The following is a 24092-nucleotide window of genomic DNA, read 5'->3' as shown; positions in this document are numbered from 1 at the left end:
TTTTTTGCTACAAAAAGAGAAAAAAGAGAGAAAAGAAAGAGATTGTAATTTAGATGAAGAGAGAAACTTATCCCATTAAATCATTCATATAGAGTTTTGATGCTTCGATGGTAGGTCATAGTCTGAGGGAATATTTTAAGTGTATTTACAAGTTTAATAGATGTGTACATGGCAGCTCTCGTAACAGTCATCTTGTCATTTTTTATCTGTACAGATAGATGATATATGAAGATGTCAAATTGAGATATATCAGAGATTAGAAAGAGAGAGAGAGAGAGGACAAATAATATCTCTGTAGAAAACAAAAGGGTTGGACAGTCTCTGCTTGCAGTCATTGTGGGCGCAAGAAAATGTAGGGAGGTACTTCCTTTTGCTTTCCTTCACTTTCGCCATTTGTTTTTTTCTCGTAGTGAGATTGGATTGGGGAAGGGTATTAATATTTGGTATGAGTCATTTTAAGTAAATTGAAATGTACAAAAGCTTTTTACATTTATTTCTTGTATTGGATGAATTTCAAATAATTTTGTTAATTTTCAGATTCAGGAAGACCTTTAAGCTTTGTTTGTTTACAACGTTAAAACAAAAATGATACTAATAATTACAGTAAATGTATGAATTGTAACTTTTTCAGGAAAAATTATTATGTATATAAATTTGTTATTTGTTTTAAAATACGTTTAGCTATAAATTTCACTTGTAATATTCAAATTTTCTTTTTAAACTTTGGAAGAAAAAATTTTTCCAGATTTGCATTTATTTTATTGATTACTACAAATATAATTTGTATAAAAATGGTGTTATTTCTTAAATTTTCTTTCATTGCTGCAAAAAAAAACAAAAGGTATCGGTAATAGTACGGTTGTTTGTTTATGTTTGTTATGATGGAAAATGATTGCATGGATGGAAGATTGTCGCAACTGATAGAATCCATTGATGACAAAATTCGAGCAGTTGCCCTAAATGCTAATGTGTCATATGAAGTAATTTAATGCTTACTAATTAATTAATTGAATCAAATTATAGAAGAATGGTATCAGTGATAGCTTACGTGATTTAATGCTTAATATTTAATTAATTAAATTAAATTATAAAAGAATCATTTCGCTGATAGCTCATCACATGTTGTTTTCTTAACTTTGCCAAAAATACAATAGTGATTTATTAAGTAATAAATAAGTTTTAATAATGATTTTTTTTTTAAAGATTTATTAAGTTGCTTTTAATATATGAAAATTTTTGTACTAAAAGCATAAGAAAATGATGTAATTGTAATGAAAATGATTTCTGATAATAATCGAAATTTTCTTTTTTTCAACAAAACTATCAAAAAATCTGTTATTAGTAAATGTTTTTTTTCCCAATAATACCAAAACATTTTTTTCAATAAAATTAGCAAAGAAATATGGTATAATAAATTTTGAAGAACTTTGATTTGATAGAAAAATTGAAAAAAAAAGAAATATATACTTTAGTACTACCATTACTTAATAACTAATTGGTTATATTCAAAAAATTTTAATGTAATCTTAACAAAGTTGGGAGTAGAAAAGTTTTTTTCGTTTTTTCTTTCTTTTTCTTTATTGGAAGACCTTTTTTTTTGCTGAAATTCATTTTATTTTGCCAGAATGCTTCATGCATTAGCTTTTCCTGCTCATAATTTATTCAGTTATATTTACACTGATGCTATGTTATATCGTAAACAAATGAATAAATAAATGGATATTATATATCTTACTTATACTAAAGTAATTGATGATTCATAGGTAATTTTATAATTAATTAAGTAATGATGTTGCATTCATTCTTTTAAGTATATCTGATAATTTCAATTAAATTTTTGAAATAATTAAGGATTTACGAAATGGATATGTAATGTCATGCTTACATATCACTAAGCCTTTCGAGTATAACATTAGCGATTTAAAGGCAAAACAAAAGGTCTGTAATTTATGCTAAAATTTTTCAAGAAAAATTTGTAATGACATTGATTTTGCGAAAGAAAAGAAAACGTTTCTAACATTTCAAATTTTATTTATTAAAATCAAAAATTAATTTCTGAAATTTGAGATAAAATCTGAAGTGGTAACAGGAACAGAAAAATACAAAGATAAAACGATAGAACAGCCTGCAGTTGATGATAATATCACTATACAGGTACAAGAATACAATATGTTGTCAGTGATTGGAACTGATAAGAACATCTTTAGCGTTTTTGTCACATTCACTTTTAATATTATTATGCTACTGCAATTTGTTTCACTAGTTATGTCTTTGCATTGAATGAATATTTTCATTTAAAATAATAATAATAAAAAAAGCAGAAAATTAATATTTTTGAACAAAATTTAATTTAAAAGAAAAAGGATAAAATTTAGAAGTGAAACATTTCAAATCATTTTAACCTGTGAATTATAATTAAAACTGCTGCTAAACATGCGAAGTACTTGAAATACTTGAATCTGCAACAATGCAAAAATTTGGTGAATATATTTATCAAGGTGAATATATCAAAAGTAATGGGAAAGAGAAATTAAAAATATATTAATAATATAAAAATTAAAAAATAGAAATATACGAGAATGGAATGATGCTAAAATAAATTACAGGATGAGAAAAGTGATAATCAATTGAGAACTTATCAAAATATAACGATTAGTAATAAAAAAGGTTAATTATAAGAATTATTCTTATTCCAGTTCCTTTTACGTTTTTTTTTTTTTTAAAAAAATTTTAGTTCATACAAAGAAACAACAACGAAATGAATTTGATTATAAATTTGGTTATGGCATTAGTAGCAAGCGTAAATCATTTATGCGTCAACGAAATCAGCAAAATTTTTGCTTTCGAAATGGTTTGCTAAATAAATAACTTTTTTAAAAAACTATTAATTATTATCAGAAATATTTTTGGAATTTTAATTTCATTTATCACATTGTAAATAAATGATTTTTCTTAATGATTGATAATAGATTTTAATGATAAATGATTTTATGATAAATTTGATAGCCTATCATATATTTACAAATAAACAAATAATACTTGTAAATTGGATAACTTCGTGTTGAAATAATATAATAGTAAGTAAAATTTTAATAAATATAATTAGTAATATAGTAAGAAATAATTATGCAATTTAGTAATGAAAATAATTTAGTACTTGTAATAATTTTTGTTTCCCAATTCAAGTTCGAGGTTCAAATATGTTACCATCAGTCATTTCTGCTCCAATTAATACTGCTAATCGAGTTCGTCCCGTAGGTTTATTCTTCTAATTCGTTGAAGCCATCAAATTATTTTTATGTATTTTATAGAATTAAGTACTAAATTTAGGAATACAATATCGTTGATAATAATCAGTAATATATTATGTTTGTTGACAATATAAAAATATTTTTAGTAATTAAGAAGTATCACTAATAATGATTTGAAAATATCTTTGATAATAATACAAAAAATATGGCTGGAAATTATCAGTGATTTTAGTTAAATTTTTTTCTGCTTACAAAAAACTTTAATTTCAGTTTTTTTTATCACACAATCAAAATACAAGGCTTGTACACGATAATTTCATTTAATTTTTTATCATTTCCAATTATTTCATTTTAATTTAGTATAAAATGGATGATAATAAATCTAATGGTAATAATGAATCGTTGCAACCAAAAGATTCGAATAATAAAAAAGTAACAAAGTTTATTTGTGATATTGAAGGTAAATATTCAGCAAAAATGTGTGATTTAAATTAGGAAAGCTAGAAATTACATTACTATCATTGCACTGCATATTTAAAGTATGTTAGAGAATTTTAAAATCACACAAATTTAGTTTGAATTTGACAAATTGAAAAAAAGAAGATAATAAGCACCTAATGATTATAAAATTATTAACTGTTCATCATCAATTCATCAGAAAAGAAAGGAGAGAGAAAGGATATAATTTTAAATATAATTTAAAATTTGGAATAAAATTTTTCTTTTTACTTGAAATAAAATTAAGGTAGCAGATGGCTTAAATAACAATTTTGATTATCAAATCAAATTTAAAGCAGAAGAAAATTAAACGAATAATTAAACATATTAGTTTATAGTTTATTAACTGGAAAATAGCTAAACTATGATTAAAATATTCAAGTATTTCAATTTAAACACTTTTAAAGCTATACTGAAAGGCTACAATCACATCAAATTCCAATCAAATGATAAAAAAAAGAAAACTAAATTATATGATAAATTGACTATCCTTCAGAAAGTTTTTAAAAGTAATATGCAATTTCAGCAGCATTAGCAGGTGAAATATCTGATATGGAAGATGAAAGAGGACAAGTCAGCACCGATAATAATAAATTTAATAAAGTAGAGACAATTTGCTTCCTTTTTTTTTGAAAATTAAAATATTAAAACAATTATATATTATTATGTCAAATCAATCCAAATTATCTCAAATTTTCTTTTCTAATCAATTATAAATAAACTAATTAACCAATGTTATAAAAATTTCATGAATTAAAGAAAAAATAAAATTTAGTATATATTAAAATGAAACAAAATTTTGTATGATTCATCTTATTAATATTTACAAAGTTATTAATATTTTATCTGTTAGAATCATTATTTTATCTCGTTAAAAGCGAACCAATTTATTCTGATCAGTTTTCAAAAATTAATTTTCAAGTTTTAGTTATCAAATGATGATGCTGAAGAAACCATAAGGAAGGTTCAAGAAGAAACAAATAGAAATCATTTAGAAGCAATAATTGTTCGTTATCCTAATGGGCAATCATTGGCACTTAATATCATTCATAAAGTAATTATTTCACTTAATAAATGAAACTAATAAGATTAATCACACTAAAATTCATAAAATAATAATTTTACTTAATTAATCATATCAAAATTTATAAAGTAATCATTTCATTTAATGTGATTAATCATATTAATAAAAATCAATTATTTATTTTACAATTTTTTACTTATCTAAAACTGAATTGAAAATGAATGAATGAAATGTTGCAGTAATTATTATTGACCTAATTATTTCTGAAAATTATTGTAAATTTTAAACTGCCAACAAATAAGTTTTGTATTTGAATCTGTGGAATGATTAATCTGATATTTACTAATCTTAGGTATACGTTGTCCACTTAGAGGATACTTATGCATGGGTTCGTCTCTCCGATGACATTGAACCACCGTGTTTTGATCATGTATACGCTGTAATGAAAGAGACACAGTCGTTACAGTGGGAGGAATTGTTACCTGGAACACCGTGCGTGGTACTTGCACGTTTCAGTTCACGCGATATCGTTAATGATGGAACAGCACGTGAGGTCACGAAGGTTTGAATAAACCGATTTATAGCTTACAACAACTGAAACAATATTGCATAGAAGTTTGAGTAATGTATTATGCATGTAATATTAGCATAATATATAATAATAATAACTAATAATAGCTTAATTGATATTAGTTGATTAACTAATTGATAGTAATAAAATTAATAATAATAACAATAGTAATAGTAATGATAACAATAGTGATAGTAAATATTGGCAATAATGATGATAATAATGGTAACGATAATGATAATGATAATGGCAACAGTAATAATAATAAAATAATGACAATAACAATAAGAGCTATACTATTACTACTGTTGCTATAGAAATATTTATATTGTTATAATTTTTTAACAAACATTTATCAATCAATGAAAGCCTAAATATTAGTTTAAAATGAGAGCCAAGAAAATTAATATTTAAATTATATTTGGTTTGATAAAATTAGACTAAATAAAAAATTGTTTATGACAAACTTTTAATTGTGATAATAACTTTAAAAATCGAATATTACTTGTAAAAATATATTCCTGATACAATGCATATATATGTAAAATTTTTCCTTTCCTTATTCCATTCAATAATTTTGATATAATTAATACTTTTAGTTTGAGTCATATGCTCGTGCTATTATTGAAGAATGTCACAATACGTCAAAAACAGTAACCGTTCGTCTCGTTGATTTCGGATTTCGTCTCACGCAATTAAGCGTCACAACTATTAAGCCGCTAACAATCGCATTTGACGGACCACCGCTAGCATTCCGATTGCTAATTAATTCATTACCAAAAGTGATGTGATAACTTTGATAATACTTTCATAATTAATTATTATACATTTGGTAACTAAAGTTAATAGTTACATAATGAATTAAATTAATAGTAAAGTAAAAAGATAATAATATATTTTTTTGGATGATTGAAAGAATTATCATTATCAGATTTAGTCTCACCATAACTTTTTTTTTTCACTAAAACACAAAATAGAAACAACTTTTCAAAATACTTTATCTAGTAAAGAAGAAAATTTGAAGTTTTTTCCTTTTTTATTTTTGGTTTTAAAGTAATAATTTTAATTTAAATTTAGCAGCAAAAAGAAACTTTATGTCGATATGCAACACTACGTGTTCGACTCACAGTATCACATGAAAAGCAATTTTTGTGTTGGTCAAAAACTTGGGAAGCAATTGATATTAGGGTTAACAGAAAATTATTATACACGTAGCATAAATTATTGACAGATAACGTGAACGTCAACAAAATTTTCACGTTATTTGTAACGTTAGAATTATAAAATAATACCGCGAAATAATTCAAAGTTTTAAGTGAAAATTTTTAAGTAAAAATGATAATAAAATTTAAATTATCAAAATATTCATTCTGCCATATTTGAAAAATTAGTACAAATTATTTTATTGATAAAATCGTTTAAAAATGATTTTTAATGATATTTATAATGAAGCTATTTCATCTAATTTATTACATTTCTCATCAATTAGTTAAAGTAAATTAAAATAGAATAATTTCAATTAATCAAAACCTGCTTTAATGTCACAAATAAGTTAACAATTACAAATTTATTAGTTAATTTGCATTGCAAGTTTTATTTTATATCTTAGTTTAATTTAGAAAGAAAATTGGATTAATTGTTCGTCAAGCACAAAATCATTTGAAATGTGCAATTTGAATGATGAACAACAATGCGGTGAGAATAGTACATACTCGTTTATGATAATTAATCATTCTTAACATAATGAATTGACTACTTGATCTTGTCAATTTCAGGTTTAATGATATTTTCTTTTCGTTTTTTCTTGGCTTAATAAGAAACACAAAAGAGGCCATTGGGCATGACATATTGAGGCTGTATTTATTAGTAGAATAGCTAGGCATTATTTAAATTTAGCTTACTTAACATTATTAATATTCAAATAATCCGTTATCATTTTTTTATTTCTCTTTTGAAATATGTAATTTGAGTATTGATTATACTGAAATTTCATTAGTTTTGAGAAAAAGAAAAAAGAGCTAATAGTTTTGTTATTAAACTAATAATAGCCAAGGCTAAAATGTAGAATAAAGGTTAATTAGAGCTTAGACTAATGGCTTTATTTATTCTTAGGTAACTTTTTGGCAAATAACAATCGTATCAGACAGCAAAATTTCATTGCTTTTATATAATTCAAAAAAAGAAAATGAATCTGTGATGAGGAATAATATTTATTTAATTCATTAACTATTGAAAAGAAAAATTTATGCAATAAAAAATTTTATTTCATAAAACTTAAAAAAAGTTTAGTAAAATTAATTAAGATTTTTTAAAATTTGATTTATATATTCATATATCTGATAAATAAAATCATATTTAGTTACTTCAAAAAGAAAAAGAAAATAATTGTGGTAAAAATTATATTTAAATTTTTGTTATTTCTAAAATAATTTTATAAGTTTATCATTAGTTATTTTCTTTCTTTTTTTTTTCCATTTTTTATAGAGATTTATGATTTTTTCATAATTTATAAATTTATCTTTAGATTCCAATAAATGTTTAAGTCAGTTAACGCGTGATCCCATTACGGTAATTTAATTATTTAATTTAAAATTATAAATTCGGATATTAAAAGATTATAATATGGAAAATAGCAAGAGAAAACAAGAAAAAAAATTAGAAATGCATCTGAATAATTGGTATTTTGATAAAATTTTTTCATTTAAAAACTATTTATTAATTAATAAAATGTAAATTTCGCGATCAAATGGTAATTAAGTTTTTATTACTGCATGCATACATTATTTTTAATTTTGTATAATTTGTTGAAAATTGAGAATGATCAGCCAAAGAGTATTAAAAAAGATTACATAGAAGTGCTAAAGAAAGAAAGCGAAAAAAAAGGTAATTAAATTAGCAATATTTGCAGTATTTTTATTTAATATAATTGTTAAATTAATATATTATTTTTGCTTATTAGAAGGATATTATTCAGATATTAATTTATCATATTAAGTTATCATTAATAAGATGTTAAGATATTAATTAATTAACTTTTTATTACTAAGATACTAATTCATTAATTTGTCATTTTCATTTTCATTATAATTTCCTATTTTAACACTACGTTATTAACATATTTATCATTAAATTATCATTTTATGCTGCTTAATCATCATATAATTCTTATAATTAATGATGATAAAATCATTAAGATTATTTGATAAATCAATTTTATTCTAAAAAATTTTATTTGACATTTACATATTATAAAATTTGCAGGGAAAAAATGGCAAGCAATAAAAGTGAATTCAAATGGATGTAACTATCGAGAAAATTCTAATCACCGCGGGAATTCTAATTACCGGCAGAAATCAAATCATCGCGGGAATTCCAACCACCATAAAAATTCTGATCACTGGATGGATTCTATTCATCGCGAGAAATCAGATCATCGTAGGAATCCCAATTATCGTAAAAATTCTAATTATTATGGGAATTCCAGTGGTTGCGAGAATTCAAATCATCGCGGGAATTCTAATCATATCAAAAGTTTCAATCATCGGTCAGAATTTTGATAGTACTGCAATTGAAATAAAAGATTAAAGAAATTTTTTTTTTTTTTTCATTCCTTAATATTTATATTTTATAATTTATTTATTAGTTCTTTAACTTTTTTGAATTCATAAAAGACTATTAATTGTGATATTACTTGCACATCTGTTTTGTTATGTTTTATTCATATATTATTATTAATTTAAAAATTTGAATGAAAGTTACACTTTTTAACTTTTTTATAATTTAGATTTTGTTATATTTTTTTCTTCTCAATGCCCATTAATTTGAATATGATATGTAAATTTTTCATCAGTTTCATTATTTATAAAGTTTTATGCAGAATAATTAATTATGAAAAAAATTTTTTAGATTGTGAAAAATTTTTATATCATTTAAATTTTAGCTAAGTTTGATATTATTTTTTTGAAAAGCATTTGACACTTTTTTTTTCCAATTAATCCATTTGTAAAGTAATTTTTAGTTCTTATGTTGCTGAAATTTTAGAAAACAGAAGATATTGTCGTGTTAGATGCGCAAATGTCATCTTCATTGATAAATGCTCTACATTTGTGTCAAGATTTTGATTCAATTTAAAAATTCATTTTTTTTTCACTCTTAAAATTACAATCATTCTCATTCTGCTTCTTTTTATGCAATAAACTTTCTATGTTTTACTTCAATATTTCGTTATGGAGAAGAAAAGTCAGGAATTTAGAATTTATTGTTAGTGCGCCAGAAGTTTTTGTTCAAGAAATGAGTATAATTTTGAGCAAATGTTAATAATTTTATATTAGTATTAAACTTTTATTTCAATGAAAAATAAAATTTAGCATATTTAATTAAAAAATTTTTCATTTTTCAACAAATGTCCTTATGTAAAAATCTAAAATTAAGAATTTATATAAATTAAGAAATTTTTCTAACGACTAATTCACTTGAATTTATCTAATAATCAAGAAATAAAAACGATTTTTTTTTTTAAATAGAGCACTTCAGAAGCAAAATAAAAATAATATGAACCATAATTATTCGTTTAACTTTTTTTGTAAGCTAGAATTTTTTTCTCATTCGATTTTATTAATAATTGATAATTTAATTAAAAAAATTTATTTCAGATATTTTACTATAATAAATTTTTCAATGCAAATTCACCACTTTTTTTCTTTTTGATTAAATGATAAATTTTAAGTATTAATTAAAAATAATATATTATGTGAGATTAAAAGAAGAGAAGTGCAATAAAAGATTTATTGAAGAGGTCACAAAATCTGATATCACAAAAGATCAAATTTATAGTACCATGAAGAGATAAGATGAGAAAAGGAAAGAGAATAGGAATGTATTGATGAAATAAAACAATGGAAAGAGAAAATTTTAAATTAATTTTGATTAATTTCCGTTTATTATCATTCCATTAATTTTCCAAACACAAAATTTTATTGTTTTCGCCCGCAATAATCTAATTCTTTCTTTCTTTCTCTCTCTCTCTCTCCCTCTCTGTCTCTCTCTGTCCCTTCATTCATTTATTCGAGATTATAAGGTGAAAGTCTTCTTGCCGTAAGGGACATATCAAATGTCACATTTAGTGTATACCAATGGATTACACCGTATATTGATAGGGAAGAAAAGGTCAGAAGGATGACTTACATCTAAAAAAAAATTTTAAATAATTTAAAAAATTAAAATTTATCGTTTGTTATTACTGTTTTGATTTTATTCTTTCTCTTTAATGCTTATCAAGTAACAGTACTAATATCTGTTGTCATTAGTAAGTAGTAATAAATAAATTGTAAGTAGTAAGTACTAGTATCAGTAAATAGTAAGTAGTAATAGTAATAGTATTAGTAGCGATTAGTAATTAGAATAGTAATGGGCAAAAATTTTTCTTTATTTTTTCTGATATATTTTTCAAAAAATTTTTTTATATATATTAAAAATGAAAGGGAAGAAAATTCATTAACGAATATTTGATCACTCATCAAAAGACCATTCAAATCTTTTCAAGCAAATAATTGACAGTTTAATGAATGAATCTTTTAAATAATTTTTGAAACTGATCGGAATTTAACAGTGATGTACAATTTGAAATACATGCATACACACATACACAGATATTGACGACAGAACCGGATATCAATACTAATGTTATTGTATGTGATGAACTGACCCTGTTTCACAAAAATGTCCAATTTGAAAATCCAGAAATTAACACCTTCATTATCTTCACCATCATTATCATTATCATTATCATCATACTATCATCGTCATCATCATTATTACCCACAAATTAACACCATTATCAGTTTCATCATCATTACTATTATCTTTATTATCATCAATCAATTAACATTATTAATTTCAGAAATATTTGAATGAATCATTTAATTACATATAAATTTTTCTTTCAACTTGTAATTAATATATTTCTGTTAAAATATTAAAAATGCTGTAATGCGACATTTCGGATACATTAATGCATCACAACATAATATTTATATTTTGTTAACAGATGCAATGATAATGCAAAATTACAAATTAACATATGTACTAATTAATTGTCTTATATTTTGCATTCAAATATTCATTAATATATTCATAATAAAATTTTTTCAAATTAAATTTATATGATATAAATATCAATAAAATTTTACAAATCACTGAAAAAAACAAAAAAAAAAAAAACAAAAATAAAAGAAAAAGCATTTTATTAATGAAATAAAAGAAAAAAAAAGCAAATGAATTTGTTTGCTTTTTTTACAAATCAGTGAAAAAATAACTGTCTAAAAAAAATAATTTTTCAGATAATTTTATTGCCCATCATTAGCTTGTCAATCAATTTTAGACATGCTTAATAAAATTCGAAAAACTTTTCAAACTTAATTGCTTTATTTCAAAACATACTACCCTATGCAGAAGCAAAAAACTGATGCATTCAATTAATAAATTATTTCATTCATTCTTATTAATTTAAGAAAAAAGTCTTTTTTTAATTAAAAATCTCATTTTAAAATAAATTCATTAATAATTCTTTTGCCAATGAAAATGTTAGTTTAAAATCTCATACATTTTGCATTTATATTATTTAAAAAGTTGCGATATTGAAATGCAATTACGAATATACTTTCTGCATTTTTACACAAAAACTCCGCCGCCCTCCGTGGGACTCGAACCCACGACCCTCAGATTAAAAGTCTGATGCTCTACCGACTGAGCTAGGAAGGCCCCGGACTATCGCGGGAAAATTTTTTGTAATTTTAATTTCGGATTTAAAAGCTAAAATTAAATTATAATGGCTAACAAAGAAAATGGTATAAAAGTTAATTAACTTACATATATATGTTTGTTCAAATCAAAAACAATAAAAAGAGATGAAAGAGATCAAAAAGAAAAATCAATGTTTTAAGCTAAAGAATGCTTCTGTTTATTCCATATGCTTAATAAAATTTCAAAACTTTTACTGAAAAAAGAAATTTTTTTTTTTGATATGTTTAGTAATATTAGAAAGAAAAATTATTGCTAATTGGGAGAATATGAAATGAACAAAAAGTTTAATTTTTCTAATAAATCAAAATACTAAAATATCTCAAAAAAAAGTATGTTTTTATGAAACAAAAGGAGAAAAATAATGAAATTAATGCAAGCAGAACATTCAGTACTATCTTTGAAAGATGACTAAACTATTAATAATCATAGATATATTTAAATAAATTATTATTTAATCAAAAATGAAAACAAAAAAAAAAAAGGAAAAACCAAATTGCTGTAAATCATTTACTCCATGTAATTTATTGGTAATATAAAAAATTGCAAACCTCAATAAGTATAATACTTTTAAAGCTAACTTTTCATTTTTTTTTTTTAGTTGTTTTATTTATTATCCAATGCGTTTCAATAATTATTTCATCAATTTCATTTGATAATTTTGCTTGCTTTTCTTTCTTAATATGCTAATAAATTTCGACTAAAATATAAATATATAAAAAAATATTTATTAAAATGTAAATTATATTAAAATTATTTTAAAATATAAATACAAAAAAAAAGCATTCGCTTTTGCAAAAAAAAAAAAGATTCATTAAAATATTATCTATTATTTTTATAATTCTTAAATTAATATTATACACTTTTTCAAACATAAAAAAAAAAAATATTCATTAAAATATTATCGATTATTTTCATAGCTGTTTGTAACTGATAAATTTAATTTTTCAACATTTTTTAACAGCATTGTAAGAGAACTGATGATACATTTTCATTATCATTTATCATTCATTCAAAACAGGAATTGAAATGTTTCAATAAATAATAACGGATATGGGATGAAATATATTAGAATTATTCATATCATTCATGAAAGACATCAAAAAGGTCAAGCAATAATAAAATAGGAAATTAAATTTTGATTGATAAAGTATTCTGTTCATAAAATGTGGTGTGTACAGGAAAGATTCCAAATATCCTAAGGGAATAGTTTAATCCGTCATCAAACTTTCGCCTTTCTGCTTTCTTTTCATAATTGAACAGGTAAAAGATATGAAATAGGTATAATCTTTGATGTCTAATTTAGGTCGATATCACATTTTTCATACCAATCTTTTTAATCATTACCGTACAAATTTATAAAATTCATTTCACCGATCATCAACAACATCATTCCCTCTTTCCATCCATTCATCCATTCATCCATTCGTCCATTCCTCCATTCTTTCATTCTTTCATTCCTTCACATCATCACTTTTACCTCTTCATCATCTTTCATTCTTGCAATCTTTTTCATATTCACAAGATCATGACACCTCTTCCCGCACCTATATATACTGTTTTTCGCTAAATTTCAATTTTAATCATATCATTTTGAATGGTATACATACATTCTTTTCTCTCTTTATTTACACTTTTATGCATAAATAAACGAATAATTTTCATCGTTAATTTTAAGCGCTAATTTTTTTTTTGTCTTTTTTTTAGATCATTAAAATTGATCATCAATAATTCAATAATTTGTTGCAATTTCAAATTAATCATTTTGCTAATTCTATTATTCCAACTATTTTCATCACTAATCACTGAGAAGAAATCAGGAAGAAAGAAGCAAAAAGTAAAATGTTGCATATGCAAATTTGCTCATTTTTGTCATATATGATAATAGCAAGTATTAATGCTATTCCAATTGATAATGGTGTCGAAGGTGAACCTGAAATTGAATGTGGTCCAACATCAATCACTGTTAATTTTAATACTCGAAATCCTTTTGAAGGTAATTTGTTTCTTTTCTAACAATTTTTTAATAACTCTTTTATTTATTATTATTTTTTTTTTCTTTGTATAATCATTTTATTATTTTGATTATCAGTTTTTAAAAATATAACATTTTAATGATTAAAAAATAATCTATCATGGACAATCTAAATGAATTTATAAAATAATCATGAATGTAAGAAAAATTAGTACAATTATAATCTTACATAACAATAATTTAAAGAAAAAAAGAAACCATAATCAGTTATAAATTAAAAAAAAAAATATAATCATGGAATAGTAATTATTAAAAAAGAAAAACCATATTAGGTATTAAATTTAAAAATAAAAAAAATTTTAAAAAAAGGAAGTGATAAGATTATTTATTTCAGGACATGTATATGCTAAAGGATTATACAGTAATCAAGATTGTCGTAGTGATGAAGGTGGACGTCAGGTAGCCGGAATATCATTACCGTTTGATTCATGTAATGTCGCACGTACACGTTCGTTAAATCCACGTGGAATATTTGTCACAGCTGTTGTGGTAATTACGTTTCATCCACAGTTTATCACAAAAGTTGATCGAACATATCGATTGCAATGCTTTTACATGGAAGCTGATAAGACTGTTAGCACACAAATTGAAGTTTCCGAAATGACAACCGTATTTGCTACACAATTGGTACCAATGCCTGTGTGTAGATATGAGGTAAAATTTACAAATTCACTTTCAATTTATATACTTTTTATTTTTTTTTTCTTTTAGTTTACATTATGATATAAAATTTTATTTTAAATAGTATACTATTATTTATAATTTCAATTAAAATGTTTAATTCTAATTTTTTAAAAGTTTTTTATTGTTTTACAAATAATTAAAATAGCACGGTTTTAGTTCAATTTATAAATAATTGATATGAAATGTTTTTATTCCTTTTATTTTTGTTTTTTATTATTTATTTATTTCTCTTTAGAACTTGAATAATCTTAATGAGAGTATATAAAATTGCAAATAACATTTTAGATTTCAAATTTTACTTTCGTTTTTTCCCCGAAATTATCAAATATGATTTAGATTCTGGATGGTGGTCCAACCGGACAACCTGTCCAGTATGCTAATATTGGACAACCGGTTTATCATAAATGGACATGTGATTCTGAAACAGTTGATACATTCTGTGCTTTGGTACATTCCTGTTTTGTTGATGATGGCAATGGTGACAGTATTAATTTAATTAATGAAGAAGGATGTGCTTTAGATCGATATCTTCTAAATAATTTGGAATATCCAACTGGTATAATTTTTAATTCAAAAATATTTGTTGGAAATTTAGAAAAAAAAAAGAGACAATTTTTCAAATTTATTCAAATATTATTAATCATTTTTGAATTTTTACATTCATTCATATTTAGTATTTAAAATTTAAATTGGCAGTTTAAATTTCAAATATAATTTCATTCAAATATATTTCTAAAATTACATTTTTTTTAATTGGTTAATTTTTAATTTTAGATCTAATGGCTGGGCAAGAAGCTCACGTTTATAAATATGCGGATCGTTCAGAACTCTTCTATCAATGTCAAATAACAATAACAATAAAGGAGCCAAATGGTGAATGTACTAGGCCGCAATGTCCTGAGCCACAAGGTTTTGGTGCTACTCAACGTCAAACAGTACGTCGAACTTCCAGGAAACGACGTGACACAAACGCTTGGTACGATTCGGCTAACACATTGGACGTAAGAACCGAAATGACCGCATTAGAGATAATGGACGAAACGGTAAGTAAAAGTAACGTTGTAAATTGAATCTAATATTTATAATTGAAATGAAAGTATATTACTGATAAGCTTATCATAATAATAACTAATTTTGTTTATTATATCAATGATTAATCTATTTATTTATTATATTTTGTCAAGTAATTATATTTATTCTTGTTTTCTTATATTAATTTAAGATATTATTAATTCTTTTTTTTTTTTTTTTTGTTACTAAAATCATTTTTAGTTTAAAATTAAATTTAGAAAATTATAAAATAATTTTTATATCAGTATAAAGAAAACAAAAAGCTAAGTGGAATGCATAAATAAAAATACACTTATTTAGATTTTTCGTTTATTAATTTAAAAGAAAAAAACTGAATTTAAAATTAGTTCTTTTGTGATTGAAAATACTTTTAACATTAAAATTTACTAAATTATGTAATAATTTTTCTATTTTTATAACTTTTGAATTTTTTTTTTAAAAACTAATTAAAATTTATAAAATAAATAAAATTTTATCTATTTTAGGTTGACGATGTATTGCAAAATTTGAAACAAAATAATAAGAAATTAACGGATTTATCATCGACACATATTGCATTCAATGAACAAAGTTTATGCTTTTCAAATATTGCATTTGCAATTGCAGCTGCAATCTTTGCAACATTACTGTGTGCTATTTTTATTGTTATTATTTTCTTTTATCGAGCAAAACAGTCTAAATTATAATTTATAAACAAAAATAAAACAAAAAAAAAAAAAAAAAGAAAGAAAAGTTAGCAATTCATTGAATTAAAGTAAACAAAATAATTCTTTTATATTTAATGCAAACATAAAAAAAAATTTTAATGCAAATTATAGTATAATAATAATTTTACAAAGGCTTTTTTCACTTCTTTTTCATTCTTTTTTTTTTTTTTTTTTTTTTTGAGAAAAATAATTTTATTGTAAAAAAAAAATTTAATAAAAAAAAAATCAGTTTTGTATAATTAATGCAATTAAATTGTTATAATTTTTTTTGATGTCTTTTGGTGTTTTTGCTCAAAATTTTCATAACGCATAGTTTTTATATAAAAATATATTAAATTTAATTAGTAATTATTTTTTGCTTCTTTTTTTGTTTCTTTTCTTTTTAAACTATTAGTAGCATATTTGTCTGAATGTGTGGTAATTATAATTGTTATATTATTATCATATCCATTATTATTTATTTATAAATTTTTGATATATATATTTACTTTTTAATTTTGGCAATTATCTTTTTGAAAATTTATTTATATCAACAATTTTGAATAATTTTACAACAATTTTATTTTTTTTTTTTTTTAAAATCATTTTTATTTCTTGTATCTCATATTCGTTTTGTTATCTTCATTATTCATTTTCAAAATTATTTATCATTTGCTTTTTGCACTTTTAATTTTTATGTTTGTTTCTTTGTTTCTTTTTTTTTTTTCAATTCATATTTCATCTGATTTTGTATTATTTAAATTTCATTAGAAAATTTCATAAATTTCAGTGTAATTCTCTTATTTCTCTTTTCATTTACTTATTTATATTAACTAAAATCAATTATTTTATTTTAAAAATTTTCCGAATCAAGAAATTTCAATTTAACATCTTTTTCTCGTCCTTTTCCTCTTATCATCACATTATCAATTATATCGTTTTAAAATCTCTGATTTTTCTTATCACATTTATTTCACTAAATTTCAAAATTTTCCTATAAACTATCACTTTTCATACATTTTTAGCATTTGTCCACCAATATTTTCCATTTTATATCGTTTCTCTCTTTAGTAATTTCATTATTTATTTTAATAATTATAAAAATAAATAAATTTTTCTTTCATAAATCCTACAAATAGCAAAAAAAAAAAAAAAAGAAATGAAGAAAAATTAATTCAATTTTGCTTTATCAACAAAACTATCATTTTTATCATTTGAAATTTTTATATTTAATTGATAATTTAATACCGTATTAGCCTTCATTTTCCTGTTAATTTATCATTTATCATTAACGAAACACAAATTATTTAAAATTTTCTTTTTTTGCCCTAAAAAAATTTTCTCTTTCCATTTTGCTCCCTTATTTCATCTCTCTCTCTCTCTCTCCCTCTGCCTCTTCCACTTTCTTCCTCTCTTTTTCTCCCATTTTTTCTTTATTCTTACATAATGGTTATTTTATTTGTAAATAATTTAATTTATCATAAAATGATAAAAGATAAATGTTTATCACATACCAATTAACATTACTAATTAAACTTAATTTTTTATTATTTTTCCTTTTTTTAATTTGTTTTGCTTCTTTTGGTTTCTTCTTTGTCTCACTTTCTTCTCTCTCTTTCTCCTCTCTCTCTCTCTCTCTCTCTTCTGATTATCAATAATTTTGAATTTTTCTGAAAACTTTTATATTTTCTTGTCATTCATTTTATGTCATAATGATTAAATCACTGTAAATTCCTAGAAATTTCACTTTTTGTTCCATACTGTAATTTGAATTATAAAATATTTAAAAATTTTAATTTTAGTTTTATTTAATTATTTGTTTTCTTTTTTTTTTTTTTTCAAATAACTGCAAATCTTTATCCTTTTTTGATGTATTTTTATCATTTTCTTTCTTATCTTATTGTTTATACATCAATTAGAAATGCTAGATCAATAAGAATTGCTCGTAATTTTTCATTATTTGACAAAAAATTTTTTTCCAATAATTTATTTATATTAAGCATTAAACTTCTGTCAAACTATTTTTAATCTCTTTTTTTTTTTCCTCAACTTTTTACAATTTCTCTTAAATCTCAGTAATAACAGTTAAGAGAACAACGAATAAAAAATAAAAATTTATTACGACAATAAATTAATAAACATTTAATACCGATGAATCATATTTTTATCATTTTCTTAAAAAATGTTTCAATTTACTTTTAAACAATCAAATCTTTTTTGAGATTTGATGACATTTTATTTATTTTTTTAAAGATATTTTACAAAAGAAAGCAAAAAAAAAAAAAGAAACAGGAAGTAATTTATCAATTATCTTCTTATCATATTTATTATCAATCGTTATCACAAATCATAATCATTGGTAATCGTAATATTGTTATTTAATCATTATAGCATTCTATTAAAATTGTAAAATGCTAAATTATCAACGATTTCTCAAATTATTGAAATCATCTTTTTTTTTTGTTTCATTAATTAAATGAATATTGTTGTTGTAAGTTATAATAAAGTAATACTGTTAAATAATATTTTGGTCACATAAAAATTTCCAAATCATTTTTCTTTCTTTTAATTATATAATCAATGTTAATTTTTTAAAAGAAAAGTTGAAAAATGAATTAAAAGTATTTTTTTATGAAGAAAAAAAATGAATGAAACAATTTTCAAAATTAATAATTAAGTAATTTTTCCAATGAAAATTTTCATTTCTTATTGCAAAGAAAAAGAAAAAAGAACGATAATAAAATTATTTTGTTTGTTTGTATTAAAATATATATTATTATTCATTATTATTACCTATTATTATTATTTATTATTATTATTGTTATTAATTTTCAACTATTATTATTTGCTCAATGAAACTTAACTGAAAAGGAAATAATAAACAAATAAACTAATAATTAATTGATTTACCAAACATATAAAATAATTTTAAAACACTACAAATTAGTAAATATTTTAATCAAAAAAAAAAGCGATTGTTTTAAATATACAATAAATTATTATTACAAATTTAATTTATTCCACAATATATAAATTTTATTAATTTTTACATGCAATGTGGTTTACATATATTTTAATATCGTTCATTAAATTATAAAATGATAAATTATAATGGAATACTTTTTAATATTTATTCATTTAAAAGTATGAATGAATAATTTTGTAAAAAAAAAATATTATTCAATTTGCTAAATGCATTAAAAAAAAAAAAAAAAAATTGACATTTTCTTTTGATCGTATATTTACTGCAAATTAACTTTAATGCTCTCATTTTTTATGATTCAATATAACTTATCAGTTTTTTTTATTTCTTATCAGAATGATAACAATTATTATTGTAATTATTTCTAATCAGCTGATTAATTCGAATTGATACATTACTCCCAATTAATCAATTACTTAATTAATTCAACATTAATATTTCAGGTATAATTGTTTATTTGCTTTTAATTTTGAGCCATTTTTTTTTCAATTTATTTATATTGAATAGATAATTTGTTTTTTTTTTTTTTTTTGTTTGTTTTAATTTCTTTGATTGATATTTTTCAATAAAAAATTTGTTTTTTTATTGGTTTTCGTTTTTTCTTTCCTTCCGTCTTTTTACCCATAAAAATAAATTTTTATGTGATTAAAGATCAGTGCTTAAAATACGAATAAAAATAAACAAAGAAAGAAAAAATAGAGACGAAATAATCAATTAGTAATCAATGATGAATCTTTCGTGTAAGCATTTTTGCAAGTTTATTATCATTTTGAATTAAATTATGTAAATATTTTGTAATATATCAATTTAAAATATATTTAAAAAAAAATTATATGCATATCAGTTTGAAATATTCTCAAATTATCATAAATTTATCAGCAAAGAACAGATGAAAAAAATTTAATACCACAAATTACATACTGTTTTTAAAATTTAGTAATAACTATATTATTTAAGCAGTAATGGTAGCTAATTTCAAAATGAGAATTTTATGATATTCAAGAAATGCATTTAGTAATTTCTAAAATTTGAAATATTCAAAAAGAAAGGGAACTAGCAAAATATTTTTTAAAACATTTTGAATGTAAATAATATTGTATTTTTATCAGTATTAATATAAAAATATGTTAATAGTATATTTATAATAATAATATATTAATATGCCAATAACATATCTCAGTGAAAAATTACCTGAAAATATAAATAAATGAAACCAAATATTAATTAATTATGTGATCATACATAATAAATATTATTGCGCACGTGAAAATTACGTAAGATTGCATGACTAATATCACTGCTACATAAGAATTACGTGGATAATATCACTACTACGTAATTCTTACGTAGCAGTGATATTTGATATTAATATAATAATATATTAATAATTATATAATCCATTTAGTAAAATAAGATTTCATTTTTTTGTTTTTAATAATGAGATTGTATATGATATGATATGATATGATATGATCTCTTATTTCAATGGAATTTTCTTGAAATTTTTTTTTCTTTCATATATAATACTTTATTACTTATTAATTTTATTCTTTGAAAACGTAAATTCGATGATTCATTTTCATTTTTTCTTTTACTTTTCTCTTGAAATATACTTCAAATGTATTTTATTTGTTTATTTTTATCAATCTTTCTGTTTTTTTTTCATTCCTTATTAATAACTGATTTGTTGATTTTGTTTTTTTTTTTTTTTTTTTTTTTAGTATGTCATTTTGTTTTTATCTTATTTTTTTCATTAATTTTATTTGTTAATTATTATCTCATCATCTTTTAGCATTTTAATTAAAATTTAATATTCCATCCTCAAAATGTGTACACTCTTATAAAAATTCCAACTAAAATTATTCATTTAAAAATTTTTGTTTAAAATTTATTTTTCTTTTTTTTTTCCTTTGTCTAAGATATTTTGTAGCAAATTCTTTTATTAAATCAAAATATTTAACAATTCATTGCAAATTACCATCATACTTTTAATTTATTCACGAAAAAATCGTTCGTATTTTGTTTTTATGTTGTAAAAAGAAAAAAAAAAAGTTATTGTAAATAAATTTAAATTTCATTTGAGAAAAATTTCAAGACACATTTTAATTGGTAATAATTCTATTTGAAATTCAAGTACTATTGAACTAAAATGAATAGTAATTTTAGTAATAAATTAATGTACTAATATTATTATTTTAATCATTTTATGTCGTATCGTTTGCGATTTTATGCTTGAATACTTTGTTTAAATACTTGAAATAAATTTTGAAAAGTGAAAGAAAAGAAAGGAAAAAAATGGTAGAAAAATGAAAACAATGTAAAATGAAATATAACAATTTTGATAAAAATGTTTTTTCTTTTTTTTATTTCGTTGTAAAATTTTTTTAAAAAAAAAAAACTTTTTATTTACATTTTATTGCTGTAAAAACACGCAAATTACATTTAACTTTCCTTTTTTTTTTTGAATTATCAACAATAAACATTGCGTAATTTATGAACAAATACTAACTTATCAATTAATTACAATGATTTAATGATTTAATAAACAAAAAGAAAAATAAATTACCTGTGAAAACGAAATTACCTTTATTAATGAGATATGTTTGTGATAATGAGATACCTTACATTTACATTTAACATTAATGAATTCAATTCAGATTTATAAGTATTAGGCCTAGAAAATATAGATTTGTGAAATAAAAATTGTACTATAAGAATAATTTGTGCAATTTAAAAAGAAGTGATTGCAATTTAAAATTCGTTGACAAAATTTAAATTAAATTAAACTTCAATTATCAAACCAGAAAATGAAATATTATAATTGTAAGTGTAATGGTAATAAATTAAAAATAAAACGATAAATTTAAAAAATATTTGCATAAATAAGAAAAGCAATTTCTAGAATAAAAAAAAAAAAAAGAAAATGAGCGATTAATTTTTTCCTCAAATAATGCATGATCGATCGGATTTTTTCATAAAATTTGAACTTTAGATAAATAAATTCTTATTAAACTTATTTATTTTGCTTCGGGTAAAAAAAAAATTGCAGAATATTTATTTGTGTGTAAATAATTTGTAGTAAACAATTAATAATTTTATCTCAATAAATATTATTTGTTTAGAAAAAATTATTTATTTGAATATTTTTTGGATATATGAATTTTTTTTTTTTTTTTTTGAAAAATTGTAGTAAAATTTAATTTTTTTATGTAGAACTTAACAATATTAGTAGTAATTCAATTATATTAGTTTATAATTTCTTTTTAATAATAATTATTGACTAAAATATATAAAAAATGAATGAATGAAGAATTGAATCGAAATATTTATTTTAACGATATCATTAATCATTATCATGATTACATTAATTGCTAATATTTTTTTAAAAATCTAAAATGATTTCATCTGATTAATGATTGTTACAATGTAAATTATTATTATTATTATTATTATTATTATTATTATCATGGCGAATGATAATTATCAATTATCAGTCATTTTTCTCCTAATTTTTAATTTGAAAGTAAAATTAATTTATAGTAGTGAAAATTTCAAAGTAAACAATAGAAAAATAAAAATGAAGAAGAAAAAGAAAGTAAAGGAAAGAATGAAGAAAGATGTCGTTTTAAATTTCCATCATTTATTTTCCTATTATCTTCCTCTTCCCGCTCTACCGATTATCCGTTGTAACCTAATCTTATCTACCTTTTTCTAATTTTTCTTTTTTTTTTTAAAATTTTTTTGAACGGCCTATGAAATGAAATGAAATGTCGCTTTCGCCTTCTTTTCATTGTTTTTCCTTTCCTTTTATTTTCTTTTTCTTTTTTTTTCTTTGAACTACAATAACTATAATAACAAAAAAAACAACAAAAAACAACAACAACAACAACAATAATAACAGCAATAATAGTAATAAATAGTAACGACAACAATAATGATAGCAATAGTAGTAACAGTAATAATAACAATAACAATGGAATTAAATTAATTAATCGGAAATAACAATGGTACCAATTTCTTAAAGTATTTTATCTTTGCATTGAGATTATATACCATTTCCAGGTTAGTTTCTAAGAGATAAGAAATGGCAAAAATCATGCAAATGGTTGATGAAAAAAATGGAAAATGAAATAAAAATCAAATTTGAATGCTGATAGTAGTACTGATTAAAATAGTAATAATAATAATAATAATAATAATAATAATAATAATAATAATAATAATAATAATAATAATAATAATAATAATGATAGAATATGACAGGTTAAAAGGATGAAAAGAGATAAATGAAAAGGCAATAATCATTTGATACGAATTTAACAAAACAAAACAAAAAAAGAAAACGAAGTTGAAAGTGATAAAAGAAAAGATAAAGATGTAGAACTGATAAGAAAAGAAAAAAAAAAAGTGAAATTTTCTTTTTTTGATAAATGTCACTATCATTTAACATGCATATTGGATATACGTATATGCGTAAATATTATTACACAT

The 24092-nt window shown here is 21.8% G+C and overlaps 2 protein-coding genes and 1 non-coding gene across 3 annotated transcripts; 2 read left to right on the top strand and 1 right to left on the bottom strand.

The window, feature by feature from the left end:
• Positions 1 to 881: 881 nt before the first annotated feature.
• Positions 882 to 6135, top strand: Bm8936 (Uncharacterized protein; the record flags this gene model as incomplete). Its single annotated transcript, XM_043079493.1, has 11 exons — positions 882 to 980; positions 1852 to 1938; positions 2068 to 2154; positions 2607 to 2667; positions 2735 to 2851; positions 3187 to 3254; positions 3612 to 3711; positions 4276 to 4352; positions 4678 to 4803; positions 5126 to 5335; positions 5944 to 6135. The coding sequence occupies 11 exons, from the start codon at positions 882 to 884 to the stop codon at positions 6133 to 6135; spliced, it is 1224 nt and encodes a 407-aa protein (XP_042935427.1).
• Positions 6136 to 12030: 5895 nt separating this feature from the next.
• Positions 12031 to 12103, bottom strand: Bm14577. The gene has a single exon. It is a non-coding gene; the product is annotated as a tRNA-Lys (tRNA).
• Positions 12104 to 13984: 1881 nt separating this feature from the next.
• Positions 13985 to 16618, top strand: Bm3465 (cuticlin 1 precursor, putative; the record flags this gene model as incomplete). The annotated part of the gene is made up of 5 exons (XM_001895330.2): positions 13985 to 14138; positions 14512 to 14831; positions 15198 to 15417; positions 15636 to 15904; positions 16418 to 16618. The coding sequence occupies 5 exons, from the start codon at positions 13985 to 13987 to the stop codon at positions 16616 to 16618; spliced, it is 1164 nt and encodes a 387-aa protein (XP_001895365.2).
• Positions 16619 to 24092: the final 7474 nt, after the last annotated feature.

This window comes from Brugia malayi (assembly GCF_000002995.4).
Source record: "Brugia malayi strain FR3 genome assembly, contig: Bm_v4_Chr2_contig_001, whole genome shotgun sequence".
NCBI lineage: Eukaryota > Metazoa > Nematoda > Chromadorea > Rhabditida > Onchocercidae > Brugia > Brugia malayi.
Note: the sequence above shows the minus strand (reverse complement) of the source record. Positions and strands in the feature narration are given on the sequence as shown.